This window comes from Rhopilema esculentum, chromosome 19, assembly GCF_057945365.1.
Source record: "Rhopilema esculentum isolate cy_ngs chromosome 19, ASM5794536v1, whole genome shotgun sequence".
Taxonomy (NCBI): Eukaryota; Metazoa; Cnidaria; class Scyphozoa; order Rhizostomeae; family Rhizostomatidae; genus Rhopilema; species Rhopilema esculentum.
This window is the reverse complement of record NC_142833.1, coordinates 9,013,595-9,028,577: the sequence shown is the minus strand read 5'-3', so window position 1 is coordinate 9,028,577 and position 14,983 is coordinate 9,013,595. Positions and strand designations below refer to the sequence as shown.

At 36.7% G+C, this 14,983-nt stretch overlaps 2 protein-coding genes across 2 annotated transcripts; both read left to right on the top strand.

Moving 5' to 3' along the window:
• The first annotated feature begins 3,849 nt into the window (after positions 1-3,849).
• On the top strand, positions 3,850-5,070 carry LOC148958014 (uncharacterized). The gene has a single exon (XM_089114206.1). The coding sequence runs from the start codon at positions 3,850-3,852 to the stop codon at positions 5,068-5,070; it is 1,221 nt and encodes a 406-aa protein (XP_088970332.1).
• Positions 5,071-6,501: 1,431 nt separating this feature from the next.
• Positions 6,502-7,722, top strand: LOC148958013 (uncharacterized). Its single transcript, XM_089114205.1, has one exon. The coding sequence runs from the start codon at positions 6,502-6,504 to the stop codon at positions 7,720-7,722; it is 1,221 nt and encodes a 406-aa protein (XP_088970331.1).
• Positions 7,723-14,983: the final 7,261 nt, after the last annotated feature.

Sequence of the window (14,983 nt, the reverse complement as noted above, 5' to 3'; positions counted from 1 at the left end):
GTGGATCTTTGACTATCAAAACTGTTCTTCCTTTAGTCATCCATTTTGGTACATTTCCTTTCCTCAAGCACTCGTTGAGCTGCAATGTAATTCTCCCATGCAGATTAGTAAATCTTTTCAACCAGAAGCCCTGAACTAAGTCAGGTCCTGGTGATTTCCAATTTGGCATTTTATTAACAACCTTTTCTACCTTTTCCCTGGTAATCACAACATCATTTTGCCTGTCAATTTTAATTTCCTCCTTCAAGTCCTGCAGCCATTCTGCGTTTTCATTGTGCCGTGTTGGTTTGCTCCATATATCCTTCCAAAATTCCATAGTTTCTTCCTTTTCAGGTCGTACTTCATTTCTCTCTCCGCCATTCAATTCATCATAGAACCGACTTTGGTTTTCCCGAAACAGTCGATTCTGTCTAAATTGATCTATTCTAGCTTGATATCTTGTAATTTTTCCTGATTTAGCTGTAATCCTTTGTTTTAGTTCTTCACTTACTGTTATGAGACCCTTTTCTTTTAACCAATACTTTCTCTGTAACTGTTCCTGAAATCTTGTCTTAATTGTCTTCCCTTTTCTTAACTCTTCAACTCGGCTTAAATCTTTCCTCAAGTATTTTACTTGCTTCTGCAACCTTCTTTTCCACATAGGTTCTCCTTGCCTCTTCTTTCTAGTGATCTTTACACCTAATCTCTCAGTTGTAACAACTGATGCTGCATATAACAAATCATTGGTCGCGGTGATATTTTCGCTTCTTATTTTACCCAGCAAGCTATTCATCTTTCAACTTCTATTTTGACAGAACTTTTATTTAGACCTCTCAGAGCAGGTAGCTTTGTCCTTTCAGGTTGGTGTAGTACTTCAAAAAGCCTCTCAGCAATCGCTACTTCCTCGTCTGAAAATTCCTCATCGTCAAAATTTCTAGCATCATTTTCAGCTGCTCCTGTCTCATTATTCTGCTGTACATTATCATCATATTCTATTTGTATTTCTTCGCGTCTGTTGTTAGCATCGCTTTCCACACTTTCACCCTGGCTTTCATCGTCACCTCTGTTGCCTTCAATTTTTTTCTGTCTCTTGATCTCCTCCATCTCTAACTCTGTTATCCAACCCTTCAGTCTTATTTGCCTAACTTGGTCTAGCAGTCTTTGCTCTGATACCTGAGCAAGATTTCTACTTCTCCAAATATTTACCATACGTTTCCGGTAACCCCTCTTATTTGGCTCGCTCGCGACATAGCACTCCATCACTGTTCTGTTATCTTCTCTTGTCCACTGATTTCTAGTTCTACTCCTCACAGTTGATTCCGCAGTAGCATGATATCGACCGAGGCTGGCCTGCGTAGCACCACCACCCCTGCCGGACGCGACAGCTTCACCTGTGGATCCACTCCCGTTGACGTCGTTCTCTATGTTATTTTCAGAATTAATCATCATTTTCTTTTGAAGATGAGGTTGTGGTTTTGCATCACCAACAAAGCAGTATTTTTATCGTGACACCATCACTAGGTGGGTCGCCGACCAGGGCTGAAGAGTCCCCCCTACCCATGAGACAGACTAGCCCCCGCCGGACGCCAACCCGGTATTTCACGGCCTCGGGGAGAGCTAACAGGTAGTAAACCTTGCTCAAGGGTGACCTGGAGGTAGTAGTGGCAAAGGGTAACCTCATTCTCCCACGTCAAAACTCCACTACCGGATGTAGTTTTTTGTCATACCCAGGACAAATTATTATTATTATTATTATTATTATTATCATTATTATTATTATTATTTGTCAATCTTTCCATCAGTTCACTTGGTATTTTTGGCGACTCCTGCAGCTCATTCATCGACATGTGTGACTCTTTGTCCATTGATCATCAACAGAAACGCTACCTCATCTCCAAACTTACAAGCATCTCCATTCGCACCACATACTATATATTTTGCTGTAGAAACAAAACTTGGACTAACCCAGAGCTACACCCCTTTTAACAATTTTTTTTTTCTTTTTTTTCTCATTACTACGATGTAATAGTTTTTATTTTGTAAACACAGGCTAGCCAGTTACAAATTACCTTGTAATAGTGAGATTTGTAATTGTAGTTTTAACAGGAATTCAAAATGAAAAGTTTCCATTATATTATTATTATTATTATTATTATTATTTTCTCAACTGCAATGCTGCCAGAAAGTCAGGGAAATATGCCACCCTCGTATCTGACTTAAAACGTCAGTTTAAGTCAGTCTCGTTTGTCAATCTTTCCATCAGTTCACTTGGTATTTTTGGCGACTCCTGCAGCTCATTCATCGACATGTGTGACTCTTTGTCCATTGATCATCAACAGAAACGCTACCTCATCTCCAAACTTACAAGCATCTCCATTCGCACCACATACTATATATTCTGCTGTAGAAACAAAACTTGGACTAATCCAGAGCTACACCCCTTTTAACAATTTTTTTTTTCTCATTACTACGATGTAATAGTTTTTATTTTGTAAACACAGGCTAGCCAGTTACAAATTACCTTGTAATAGTGAGATTTGTAATTGTAGTTTTAACAGGAATTCAAAATGAAAAGTTTCCATTATTATTATTATTATTATTATTATTATTATTATTATTATTATTATTATTATTATTATCTGAAAGTCATTGAAATCTTCACCAAACGATAACATTCGCTCTTTATGGAAAAATACCAGCAGTAGCACAAATATACAATATGATATATATAGGAACACGAAAGAAGCATTAAAGGCTGTCCAGCAAGAACATAAAGATCGTCTGCAAAACATTCTAACTTCCCAAGGATCTTTATTGTCACATCTTTTTAACCAGGATCTTCCACAAATAAACAAACTTTGGTCCAAGGTGCAAAGTAGCATGCCTCAGAATATTTTCAATTTCACCATAAGGTACCTGAACAATACCCTTGCTACACAGAAAAACTTGAAAAAGTGGAACTTGAGCCAGACTTCTGATTGTTCTTTCTGTTTTCTGCCAGAAACCCTCCTTCACGTTGTTGCTGGCTGCAAAACATACTTGGAACAAGGCCGATACACCTGGCGTCATAACTCTATCTTAAACTTTCTAGCTACGTCTCTTAAAGCTGTTAATGAATCTACCATCTACGCTGATATACCTGGCTATCTTTCACCATCAATCATAACTGGAGAAAACCTTCGCCCAGATCTTCTCTTGAAGACTAACAACAATTACCTATACATCTTAGAGCTTACTGTTGGTTTTGAATCCAATCTTGACACAAATGCAACAAGAAAACACAGCAAGTATGCTCCTCTCCTATCTGACTTACAGCGAAAGTTCAAATGTGTCTCTTTTGTGAATCTTTCTATGAGCTCTCTTGGCATCTTTGGCAATTCCTGCATCTCTTTCTTCAAAATGTGTGACTCTCTCTCCATCGATCAACAACAAAAACGGTATCTCATCTCTAAACTTTCCAACATTGCCATTCGTACTACGTACTACATATTTTGTTGCAAAAATAAACCATGGACAAATCCGGAATTACATCCGTTTTAATTTTGGTTGTTTTATTTTTCCCAGTTTTTCCTTTTACCTTACGATTGTTATAGTTTTTTCTTGTAAAACCAGGCTAGCCAATTGCAAATTACCTTGTAATAGTGAGATTTGTAATTGTAGTTTAAGTTGAATTGAAAATGAAATGTTTCCATTATTATTATTATTATTATTATTATTATTATTATTATTATTATTATTATTATTTCTACGCTGATATACCTGGCTATCTTTCACCATCAATCATAACTGGAGAAAACCTTCGCCCAGATCTTCTCTTGAAGACTAACAACAATTACCTATACAAGGTTTACAGAGGAGCAGTTGGAACTCATGGAAAAGTCCTTGGTGAAGGCAGTTCGAAATATGTACGATTTGTATGAAACAACAACACAGCTCATCATCTTCTTACCACGCGAGCACGGAGGGATTGGAGTTAAGCGTGTGTCAGATGTGTATAGGTCAACAAGGGTTGCATTTCTCATTAAGATGTTGAATCATCCCCAATTACAGTTCAAGAACATTGCACGTCAATCCCTTAATTTGGATATGGAAAAACGGAAAGTTGCTTCAACAGATAATGATATGAACTTCCTTGGGTTTGAGATTAGTGAAGACGGCTACCTGAATAGTCGTACCAAATTTGGGTGTCAATCAGATTGGCCAGATCTTCTGAGATATGCTAGAAAGCTAGATGTTTCCATTGAGTTCAGGCAAGGAAAGGCTGGAGTAATTATTAATGGTGAATTTTTTGATGAAGGTGCTCCACTTCAGAAGTTGCTATTCAAACAGACAGTTAATCGAGATTTGCAAAAAGCAAAGCAATTGTCAGTTCAAGGCCCCTTTCTCTGCATGACTGATGTTCAGTTGAAATCCTCCCATTCAATTTTTTACAACTGGAAAGTAAGTGATTTACTGGTGAAGTTTGCAATAAAAGCACGGTTGAGTCTACTTCCAACAAACTTCACAAAGCATGTATGGAATCGTGATAATGACCCTTCTTGCCCCTTTTGCCATCAGCACACGGAAAGTGTCGCACATCTGATGAATGGATGTAGAGAGTTTCACAACTTTTATAGTCGACGTCACAATCGAATTGCTGACAAAATATTTGAGGTGATCTCAGGAAGTTTAAGTGGTTTCCAGTTTCATGCAAACAAACTTGCAGAATCAATAATAACGGAATATGGTGATGAATTACAGCGTATTACGCATCGTAAACCTGACATCATTATCATTGACAATCAGTCACGTAAATGCATTATCTTAGAGGTGACTGTCTGCTACGATCTGTATTTTGAGCAAGCACTGAACACCAAAGAGAAACGGTATCAGCCGCTGTGCAGTCTGCTGCAGTCGTTAGGTTGGGAGGTGGATTTGAAAGTGCTTTGCTTTGGCTCACTTGGTTGCATCAAAAAGGATGTTTGGACTGTTATGAGATCATTGTCAGTAGATAAGTTGATTGTAAAGAGCACATTACAGTGGTGCTCGGTATCAAATTTGATAATGGCCAACTATATATGGAGACACAGGGTTAAGAAGTTATTCATGTGAGTCTATTTTCTCTCGGCCCTTGCGTATGATCAGATACAATAAGTTCTATATTACATTTTCACATTGAATGACTTCTAAATCTTGTGTCTCACAGTTTATATGAAGTGATTATGTATGTGGTGGATAACACAAGCCTAGTAGACATACCTTTTATGTTAACTGAGCTTTTAGCTCGGACACTAGGGCAAATACGAATTTATCTGAAAGTCATTGAAATCTTCACCAAACGATAACATTCGCTCTTTATGGAAAAATACCAGCAGTAGCACAAATATACAATATGATATATATAGGAACACGAAAGAAGCATTAAAGGCTGTCCAGCAAGAACATAAAGATCGTCTGCAAAACATTCTAACTTCCCAAGGATCTTTATTGTCACATCTTTTTAACCAGGATCTTCCACAAATAAACAAACTTTGGTCCAAGGTGCAAAGTAGCATGCCTCAGAATATTTTCAATTTCACCATAAGGTACCTGAACAATACCCTTGCTACACAGAAAAACTTGAAAAAGTGGAACTTGAGCCAGATTTCTGATTGTTCTTTCTGTTTTCTGCCAGAAACCTTCCTTCACGTTGTTGCTGGCTGCAAAACATACTTGGAACAAGGCCGATACACCTGGCGTCATAACTCTATCTTAAACTTTCTAGCTACGTCTCTTAAAGCTGTTAATGAATCTACCATCTACGCTGATATACCTGGCTATCTTTCACCATCAATCATAACTGGAGAAAACCTTCGCCCAGATCTTCTCTTGAAGACTAACAACAATTACCTATACATCTTAGAGCTTACTGTTGGTTTTGAATCCAATCTTGACACAAATGCAACAAGAAAACACAGCAAGTATGCTCCTCTCCTATCTGACTTACAGCGAAAGTTCAAATGTGTCTCTTTTGTGAATCTTTCTATGAGCTCTCTTGGCATCTTTGGCAATTCCTGCATCTCTTTCTTCAAAATGTGTGACTCTCTCTCCATCGATCAACAACAAAAACGGTATCTCATCTCTAAACTTTCCAACATTGCCATTCGTACTACGTACTACATATTTTGTTGCAAAAATAAACCATGGACAAATCCGGAATTACATCCGTTTTAATTTTGGTTGTTTTATTTTTCCCAGTTTTTCCTTTTACCTTACGATTGTTATAGTTTTTTCTTGTAAAACCAGGCTAGCCAATTGCAAATTACCTTGTAATAGTGAGATTTGTAATTGTAGTTTAAGTTGAATTGAAAATGAAATGTTTCCATTATTATTATTATTATTATTATTATTATTATTATTATTATTATTATTATTATTTCTACGCTGATATACCTGGCTATCTTTCACCATCAATCATAACTGGAGAAAACCTTCGCCCAGATCTTCTCTTGAAGACTAACAACAATTACCTATACAAGGTTTACAGAGGAGCAGTTGGAACTCATGGAAAAGTCCTTGGTGAAGGCAGTTCGAAATATGTACGATTTGTATGAAACAACAACACAGCTCATCATCTTCTTACCACGCGAGCACGGAGGGATTGGAGTTAAGCGTGTGTCAGATGTGTATAGGTCAACAAGGGTTGCATTTCTCATTAAGATGTTGAATCATCCCCAATTACAGTTCAAGAACATTGCACGTCAATCCCTTAATTTGGATATGGAAAAACGGAAAGTTGCTTCAACAGATAATGATATGAACTTCCTTGGGTTTGAGATTAGTGAAGACGGCTACCTGAATAGTCGTACCAAATTTGGGTGTCAATCAGATTGGCCAGATCTTCTGAGATATGCTAGAAAGCTAGATGTTTCCATTGAGTTCAGGCAAGGAAAGGCTGGAGTAATTATTAATGGTGAATTTTTTGATGAAGGTGCTCCACTTCAGAAGTTGCTATTCAAACAGACAGTTAATCGAGATTTGCAAAAAGCAAAGCAATTGTCAGTTCAAGGCCCCTTTCTCTGCATGACTGATGTTCAGTTGAAATCCTCCCATTCAATTTTTTACAACTGGAAAGTAAGTGATTTACTGGTGAAGTTTGCAATAAAAGCACGGTTGAGTCTACTTCCAACAAACTTCACAAAGCATGTATGGAATCGTGATAATGACCCTTCTTGCCCCTTTTGCCATCAGCACACGGAAAGTGTCGCACATCTGATGAATGGATGTAGAGAGTTTCACAACTTTTATAGTCGACGTCACAATCGAATTGCTGACAAAATATTTGAGGTGATCTCAGGAAGTTTAAGTGGTTTCCAGTTTCATGCAAACAAACTTGCAGAATCAATAATAACGGAATATGGTGATGAATTACAGCGTATTACGCATCGTAAACCTGACATCATTATCATTGACAATCAGTCACGTAAATGCATTATCTTAGAGGTGACTGTCTGCTACGATCTGTATTTTGAGCAAGCACTGAACACCAAAGAGAAACGGTATCAGCCGCTGTGCAGTCTGCTGCAGTCGTTAGGTTGGGAGGTGGATTTGAAAGTGCTTTGCTTTGGCTCACTTGGTTGCATCAAAAAGGATGTTTGGACTGTTATGAGATCATTGTCAGTAGATAAGTTGATTGTAAAGAGCACATTACAGTGGTGCTCGGTATCAAATTTGATAATGGCCAACTATATATGGAGACACAGGGTTAAGAAGTTATTCATGTGAATCTATTTTCTCTCGGCCCTTGCGTATGATCAGATACAATAAGTTCTATATTACATTTTCACATTGAATGACTTCTAAATCTTGTGTCTCACAGTTTATATGAAGTGATTATGTATGTGGTGGATAACACAAGCCTAGTAGACATACCTTTTATGTTAACTGAGCTTTTAGCTCGGACACTAGGGCAAATACGAATATTATTATTATTATTATTATTATTATTATTATTATTATTATTATTATTATTATTATTATTATTATTTCTACGCTGATATACCTGGCTATCTTTCACCATCAATCATAACTGGAGAAAACCTTCGCCCAGATCTTCTCTTGAAGACTAACAACAATTACCTATACATCTTAGAGCTTACTGTTGGTTTTGAATCCAATCTTGACACAAATGCAACAAGAAAGCACAGCAAGTATGCTCCTCTCCTTTCTGACTTACAGCCAAAGTTCAAATGTGTCTCTTTTGTGAATCTTTCTATGAGCTCTCTTGGCATCTTTGGCAATTCCTGCATCTCTTTCTTCAAAATGTGTGACTCTCTCTCCATCGATCAACAACAAAAACGGTATCTCATCTCTAAACTTTCCAACATTGCCATCCGTACTACGTACTACATATTTTGTTGCAAGAATAAACCATGGACAAATCCGGAATTACATCCGTTTTAATTTTGGTTGTTTTATTTTTCTCAGTTTTTCATTTTACTATACGATTGTTATAGTTTTTTCTTGTAAAACCAGGCTAGCCAATTGCAAATTACCTTGTAATAGTGAGATTTGTAATTGTAGTTTAAGTTGAATTGAAAATGAAATGTTTCCATTATTATTATTATTATTATTATTATTATTATTATTATTATTATTATTATTATTATTATTATTATTATTATCTACCATCTACGCTGATATACCTGGCTATCTTTCACCATCAATCATAACTGGAGAAAACCTTCGCCCAGATCTTCTCTTGAAGACTAACAAAAATTACCTATACATCTTAGAGCTTACTGTTGGTTTTGAATCCAATCTTGACACAAATGCAACAAGAAAACACAGCAAGTATGCTCCTCTCCTATCTGACTTACAGCGAAAGTTCAAATGTGTCTCTTTTGTGAATCTTTCTATGAGCTCTCTTGGCATCTTTGGCAATTCCTGCATCTCTTTCTTCAAAATGTGTGACTCTCTCTCCATCGATCAACAACAAAAACGGTATCTCATCTCTAAACTTTCCAACATTGCCATTCGTACTACGTACTACATATTTTGTTGCAAAAATAAACCATGGACAAATCCGGAATTACATCCGTTTTAATTTTGGTTGTTTTATTTTTCTCAGTTTTTCCTTTTACCTTACGATTGTTATAGTTTTTTCTTGTAAAACCAGGCTAGCCAATTGCAAATTACCTTGTAATAGTGAGATTTGTAATTGTAGTTTAAGTTGAATTGAAAATGAAATGTTTCCATTATATGGTCAATTACTCAGTCATCTGCCTGCTCTTTCTGTTTCCAATCAGAATCATTACAGCACATAGTCTCTAGCTGCAAGAATTATCTTGAACATGGTAGGTATACCTGGAGACATGATTCTGTACTTCTATATTTGGCTAAAATCCTTTCAACACCTAGAAACAGCTCACTTTACGCCGACCTGCCTTCATTTCTATCACCTTCTTTAATCACAGGCGACTCCTATCGACCAGATCTTGTCTTCGTAACTGAAGATCGAATCCTTTACATGCTAGAGCTTACTGTTGGGTTCGAAAGCAACATCGACGAAAACAGTACACGAAAAGCTAGGAAATATAGCGACCTTATCAAGGAACTGAGCCCTGCCTATAAACGTGTTACCTTTGTTAACCTTTCTATGAGTGCCCTTGGCATTCTGGGAACCTCATCTACCTCTCTCTCTGACATGCTACACCAACTTAATTTTGACTCAAATCAAACTAAATCCATCTTGATGAAACTCATGATCATTTCTATCCGCTGCACCTACTATATCTTCTGTCGTCGAAACAAACCATGGCTAAGCCCCGAACTAATTGACTTTTAAATATTGTAATGCAGATAAGCCAATTATATGATGCCTGTAAAAGCGAGTCGTATAATTGTAGATTTAAAATGTATTCAATGAAAATGAGATGTTTAAAAAAAAAAATTATTATTATTATTATTATTATTATTATTATTATTATCTCCTTTGTTAATCTTTCTATGAGCTCTCTTGGCATCTTCGGCAATTCCTGCAATTCATTCTTCAAAATGTGTGACTCTCTCTCCATCGATCAGCAGCAAAAACAGTATCTCATTTCTAAACTTTCCAACATTGCCATCCGTACTACGTACTACATATTTTGTTGCAAAAATAAGCCATGGACAAATCCGGAATTACATCCTTTTTAACTTTAGTTGTTTTATTTTATTTTATTTTTCTCAGTTTTTCCTTTTACCTTACGATTGTTATAGTTTTTTCTTGTAAAACCAGGCTAGCCAATTGCAAATTACCTTGTAATAGTGAGATTTGTAGTTGTAGTTTAAGTTGAATTGAAAATGAAATGTTTCCATTATTATTATTATTATTATTATTATTATTATTATTATTAAATATGAGCAACCAAGAACATATGTCTAAGCTCTGCTCCATCTTCACAGAACTCCTAACGCAAATTGATTCTTTACCTCTCCATCCAAAGAATAAGCTGCTTCTTTATAACAGCTATCTTCTCTCACAAGTTTCGTGGCACCTCACAGTAGCCGATCTATCAAAAACCTGGATCGTCGAAAACCTTGATAATCAAGTTTCTGCATTTATCCGACGTTGGCTCGATTTACCCATAAGTGCTACTTTAAGTGGCATTATTCTGTCAAAAAACCAGTTCGGTCTTAACTTGATTCTTCCTTCTGTTAAATTCATGCAGTGTCAAACTGTTTGTCGTAATGCACTGAAATCCTCTCCCAACAAAAACATCCAATCTTTGTGGAAAAATACCAGCCAGAGCATGAACATCCAATATGATGTTTACAGGAATACTAGAGAAGTATTGAAGGCTGTTAGATCAGAACATAAAGAGCGACTTCAAAACCATCTTGTATCTCAAGGTACCGTTCTTTCCTTCATCTTTGACCACTCTCTTCCTATAGCCTCTAAAATATGGACCACGGTTCAAAGCAACATGCCCAAGAACATTTACAGTTTTACTATCAAATATCTTAGCAACTCCCTTGCCACGCGAAAAAACCTATCTAAATGGAACATTACTCAGTCGTCCGATTGCTCTTTTTGCCATATGCCAGAAACGTTACTTAACATTGTTGCAGGCTGCAAAACATACCTCGAAGAAGGCCGTTACACATGGCGCCATAACTCTGCATTGAACTTCCTAGCACAATCTTTAAAAGCTATACCTAATTGCTCTATTTACGCAGACCTTTCAGGTTATCTCTCACCCTCTATCATAACAGGAGACTCTTTCCGTCCTGATCTACTTCTAGTCACTTCTGACCATCGACTATCCATACTCGAGCTTACAGTAGGATACGAAACTAACTTGGATGTTAATGCTAACCGCAAAAAAGAGAAATACTCGAATCTCATTCACAGCCTAAGCTCAGCCTATTCTTCTATCATGTTTGTTAATCTTTCTATCAGTTCCCTAGGTATCTTTGGTCTCTCTTGCTCCTCTTTCATTGACATGTGCAACGCTCTAGATATCAGCGAGAATCATCTCCGCTTCATGATCTCCAAACTATCCAACTTAACTATCCGTACTACCTATTACATTTTCTGCCGCAGAAATAAATCTTGGAATAATCCTGAACTTCTTCAATTCTAACGATCTCTGCTACTGACGACTTCTAAAACAAACAATGTCGAACACACTTTTTCCTTCTTTTTTTTGTTAATTTCTTTTGTTTGTGCTTGTAATAGTCTTTTTCTTTGTAAACCCAGGCTAGCCAATTGCAAATTACCTTTGTAATAGTGAAATTTGTAATTGTAGTTTTAATTGAATTGAAAATGAAAAGTTTCCATTATTATTATTATTTTATTGTCAAAATTGTTTCTGTTGCTTTTTGTTGTGTCCACTATACTGCTGGCTAATGCCTAGGCAGACTATTTTTGTTGTTCTATTTTCTTTCATAAAAAGTTTTAACAATCTCGCAGTTTTGGCTGAGTACCATTTTTGGCATTGTTCGATTACTAATTGTTGCTTCAACAAAAGTTGACTTGAAGTTCTTTTTGCTTTTGTAATGTTGGAACGAGCGTACCAGCTTTATTCTTGGAACTTTGCTTATGTTAATGTGATGTGCCACCTTAATTTTTGAGATCTTTTAGGTATCCTCTACAGACTTGAAGCCCCTTCCACCACATTTCTGTGGCAAATAGAGCATTGCTATTGCCACTGGACCCCCCAAAAATTTGGAACAAGATGATTTTTTTAGAAATTACCATCATTTTCCTTGAAAGAAAGAAATCCCTAGTAGCTGGGTTAGAACCAAACTACGTTTTTCTGTGTTATTGCAAAACACCTAAGTCATGGTGTCAAGTGTAAGTTGACTTTTACTGATGGCCGTTAATTTTGTAAGCAGAGTTAGTTTTTATCATTTTTACAAGATGAAAGTTGTTGCTGTTTTTTACCGTTTTCTACTTGAAAACAGATTATGAAATAAAAAGAGAGCAAACTGATATTTTATTTAACCTATTTACTAACATATTTACGTATATTTCTATTATTTGTCTATAATTTGCTTTTATTTAGTAAATCATTTTCTGTATCATTACAATGTATTCATTTTTTATGTGTAAACATGGCCTACTTAAAGCACTCAAAATAAAGCATTTCTGTTCAGGAAGTAAATTTCTACCAATCAATACAACAGCGTCCCATATTTCCCTACCCTGGGTACCAGACTCACTATATTAGTGAGTCTGGTACCCAGGGTAAGATTTCCCCAACGTCTGTCACTAAAGTTTAAGCAAGACTCTTCCCCTCCACAATTTCACCCAGTAAACAATAATCTGTGTTCTTCTGAGTAACGTCGAATTTTCTATCCTGGGTGATCTAGAATTTTGTTAATTTTAGTCTGGGGATGCTTTTTTAGCCTTTCTAGAAGGTATAATTTCAAAAATTTCTTGGGGTTGTCTCTGAAAAATGTTATCTATCCAATCATACACACAAAAGTCAATGTACTAAGGAATATCTGTAAATACCATCTATAGTGCAGAAGTCTTGAGAAATCCAAAATATTGATTTTTGTTTTTAAAGTCATTTGACCCATCAACTGTTTCCATACACACATACCATAATTCGCTTGTCAGGGGCGGATCTAGCGAAAATTCTGAGTGGAGCAGAACCTGAGGGGGTTGGGGGGCGGAGCCCCCGAAAATTTTTTTATGACCACGCCCTTTAGATTCTCTGAAAACGACTTTAACTTCATGCGAATCTCAGATAAAATTTCTAACTAGCACAAACTTTTAAATAAAGCTAGTAGCAATTTAGAGGTTATAAAAATTTTGTTAAAAAACTGCTTGAAACTGTACTTTAGTTGACGGAATTCTTTCTCAACAGAAACACGCAACTAACTCGGAATTTTAAAATAATAAACCAAACTGAATCTTTTATCTTTTCACGGCAGTAAAATTTCATGACGTATAAATGACAAGTCACGAAAGAATGGAATTTCACACCAAACGTTTTTGTTGTATTAGCCGATTACTAAAGCGACATGTGCCCTTTAATCAAATTGATGCCTTTGAAAGTTTCCTTTGCGGTGGTTTTTCGCGGAAATAGCCGTTTGTTCATCGGTAGAAGTGTCATTCTTATCAGTTTCAAAAACTCGCCTATTTAATCGTAATACTAAAAAATGCTAATGGTCTGAATTCAATCAACACAAGCTGCATTTGTGAATAGCTTTTATTATCTCTTAGATGAAGGAAGACAAACATCAGTTTGAAAGACAATTTATAGAGTATTGAAATCGATTATATCATATCAGTCATTAGCGACCCACCCAGATTAGCAACGTTTGATACCAATTCCTTTCTCTTCGTATATTCAAAGAAAATCATAATATTAAAATTACATAAAACTCCTGAATTCAGAGCAGAGCTCCGTGCTTTAGACAAACACTCTTGATCGAGGGGCAAATCAACAATTGAAACCCTATAGCTCTTTTTAAAAATCCCTAGAAATCTGTTTGTTTGGAGGGAAACTGTCAGCTGAAAGAGTGAATTGCCCCTCGCCTCTGACAAGAGCTTTGATTCTATTTATTACAGCTAGCTACATTCCCACAAGTATTCCCAGCGGCCAAGGCATAAGGACCTTTTGCGCTTTTAGATTAGACAAAACGATCTGTACCATTATTACTTCCAAATAACTTTGTGATAAGAAAGTAATCTGTTAAATAACATGACTTGCTTATAGGCCTAAATGAACCCCTATCTCATTGGGTTTATAAACGTCCACAACGACAGCATCAAAAAGAGGGCTCCCTTAAACGACATACATAATTAACATTAGTAAACATACCTGTTTTGCCGTCTCTCTTTCAAAAAACTCAAATCCTTGTCGTCAGTTTTTTTTCGAAGCCCCGTTACACACAGAACGTTACGAAAGCTCCAATTCGAAAGAGTGCGCTCCAACTTGCTCCCGATAACGGATTCAAACCAATCGCAGAGCTGGATTTTGCTCCAGTTGCTCAGTAGTTTGATTGGCTAACCAGCACTTCCTGGAGCAAATTTTCATCAACTGGAGCAAAATCCAGTGGTCTGATTGGTTTATTTGACCATGACGTATTTCATATGGAGCAAAATTGTGAACATCTCCTCCACAGTCAACACATAAGCAACTCAGACGACAAAATGTAAACCAGTTCTCTAAGGCACCTATCTAGTCCACAGGGGTTGTTTGGGGGGCATCAGGAAGTATTAATTGATGATTTATGAAGTAACAGAGCTAAGTTAATATCAAACAGGCACTATAATAAATTTAGAAAATTCTGACTGGAGCAGCTGCTCCGTTTGCTCCGGTCTAAATCCGCCACTGCTTGTGGTGCCATGACTCACTCCATGCTTAATATTCATTCTCTCTGCTGACCCCCCCCCCCCCCCCCAATTCACATGACAGATTTACGGCCCTGTTGTTAATAGTTTAAGGCAACGAAAAAGTTCGTACGATTCTTCGCGTTGCTTGTTGTTATCAGCTAATATAAAAACATCAAACATCTAGGCAGTTAGAGCGCCGTGCTAACTTCG

Bases quoted from the DNA above. Each gene is read 5' to 3' on its own strand.
- LOC148958014 (XM_089114206.1), top strand. From the start codon at position 3,850: ATGGAAAAGTCCTTGGTGAAGGCAGTTCGAAATATGTACGATTTGTAT.
- LOC148958013 (XM_089114205.1), top strand. From the start codon at position 6,502: ATGGAAAAGTCCTTGGTGAAGGCAGTTCGAAATATGTACGATTTGTAT.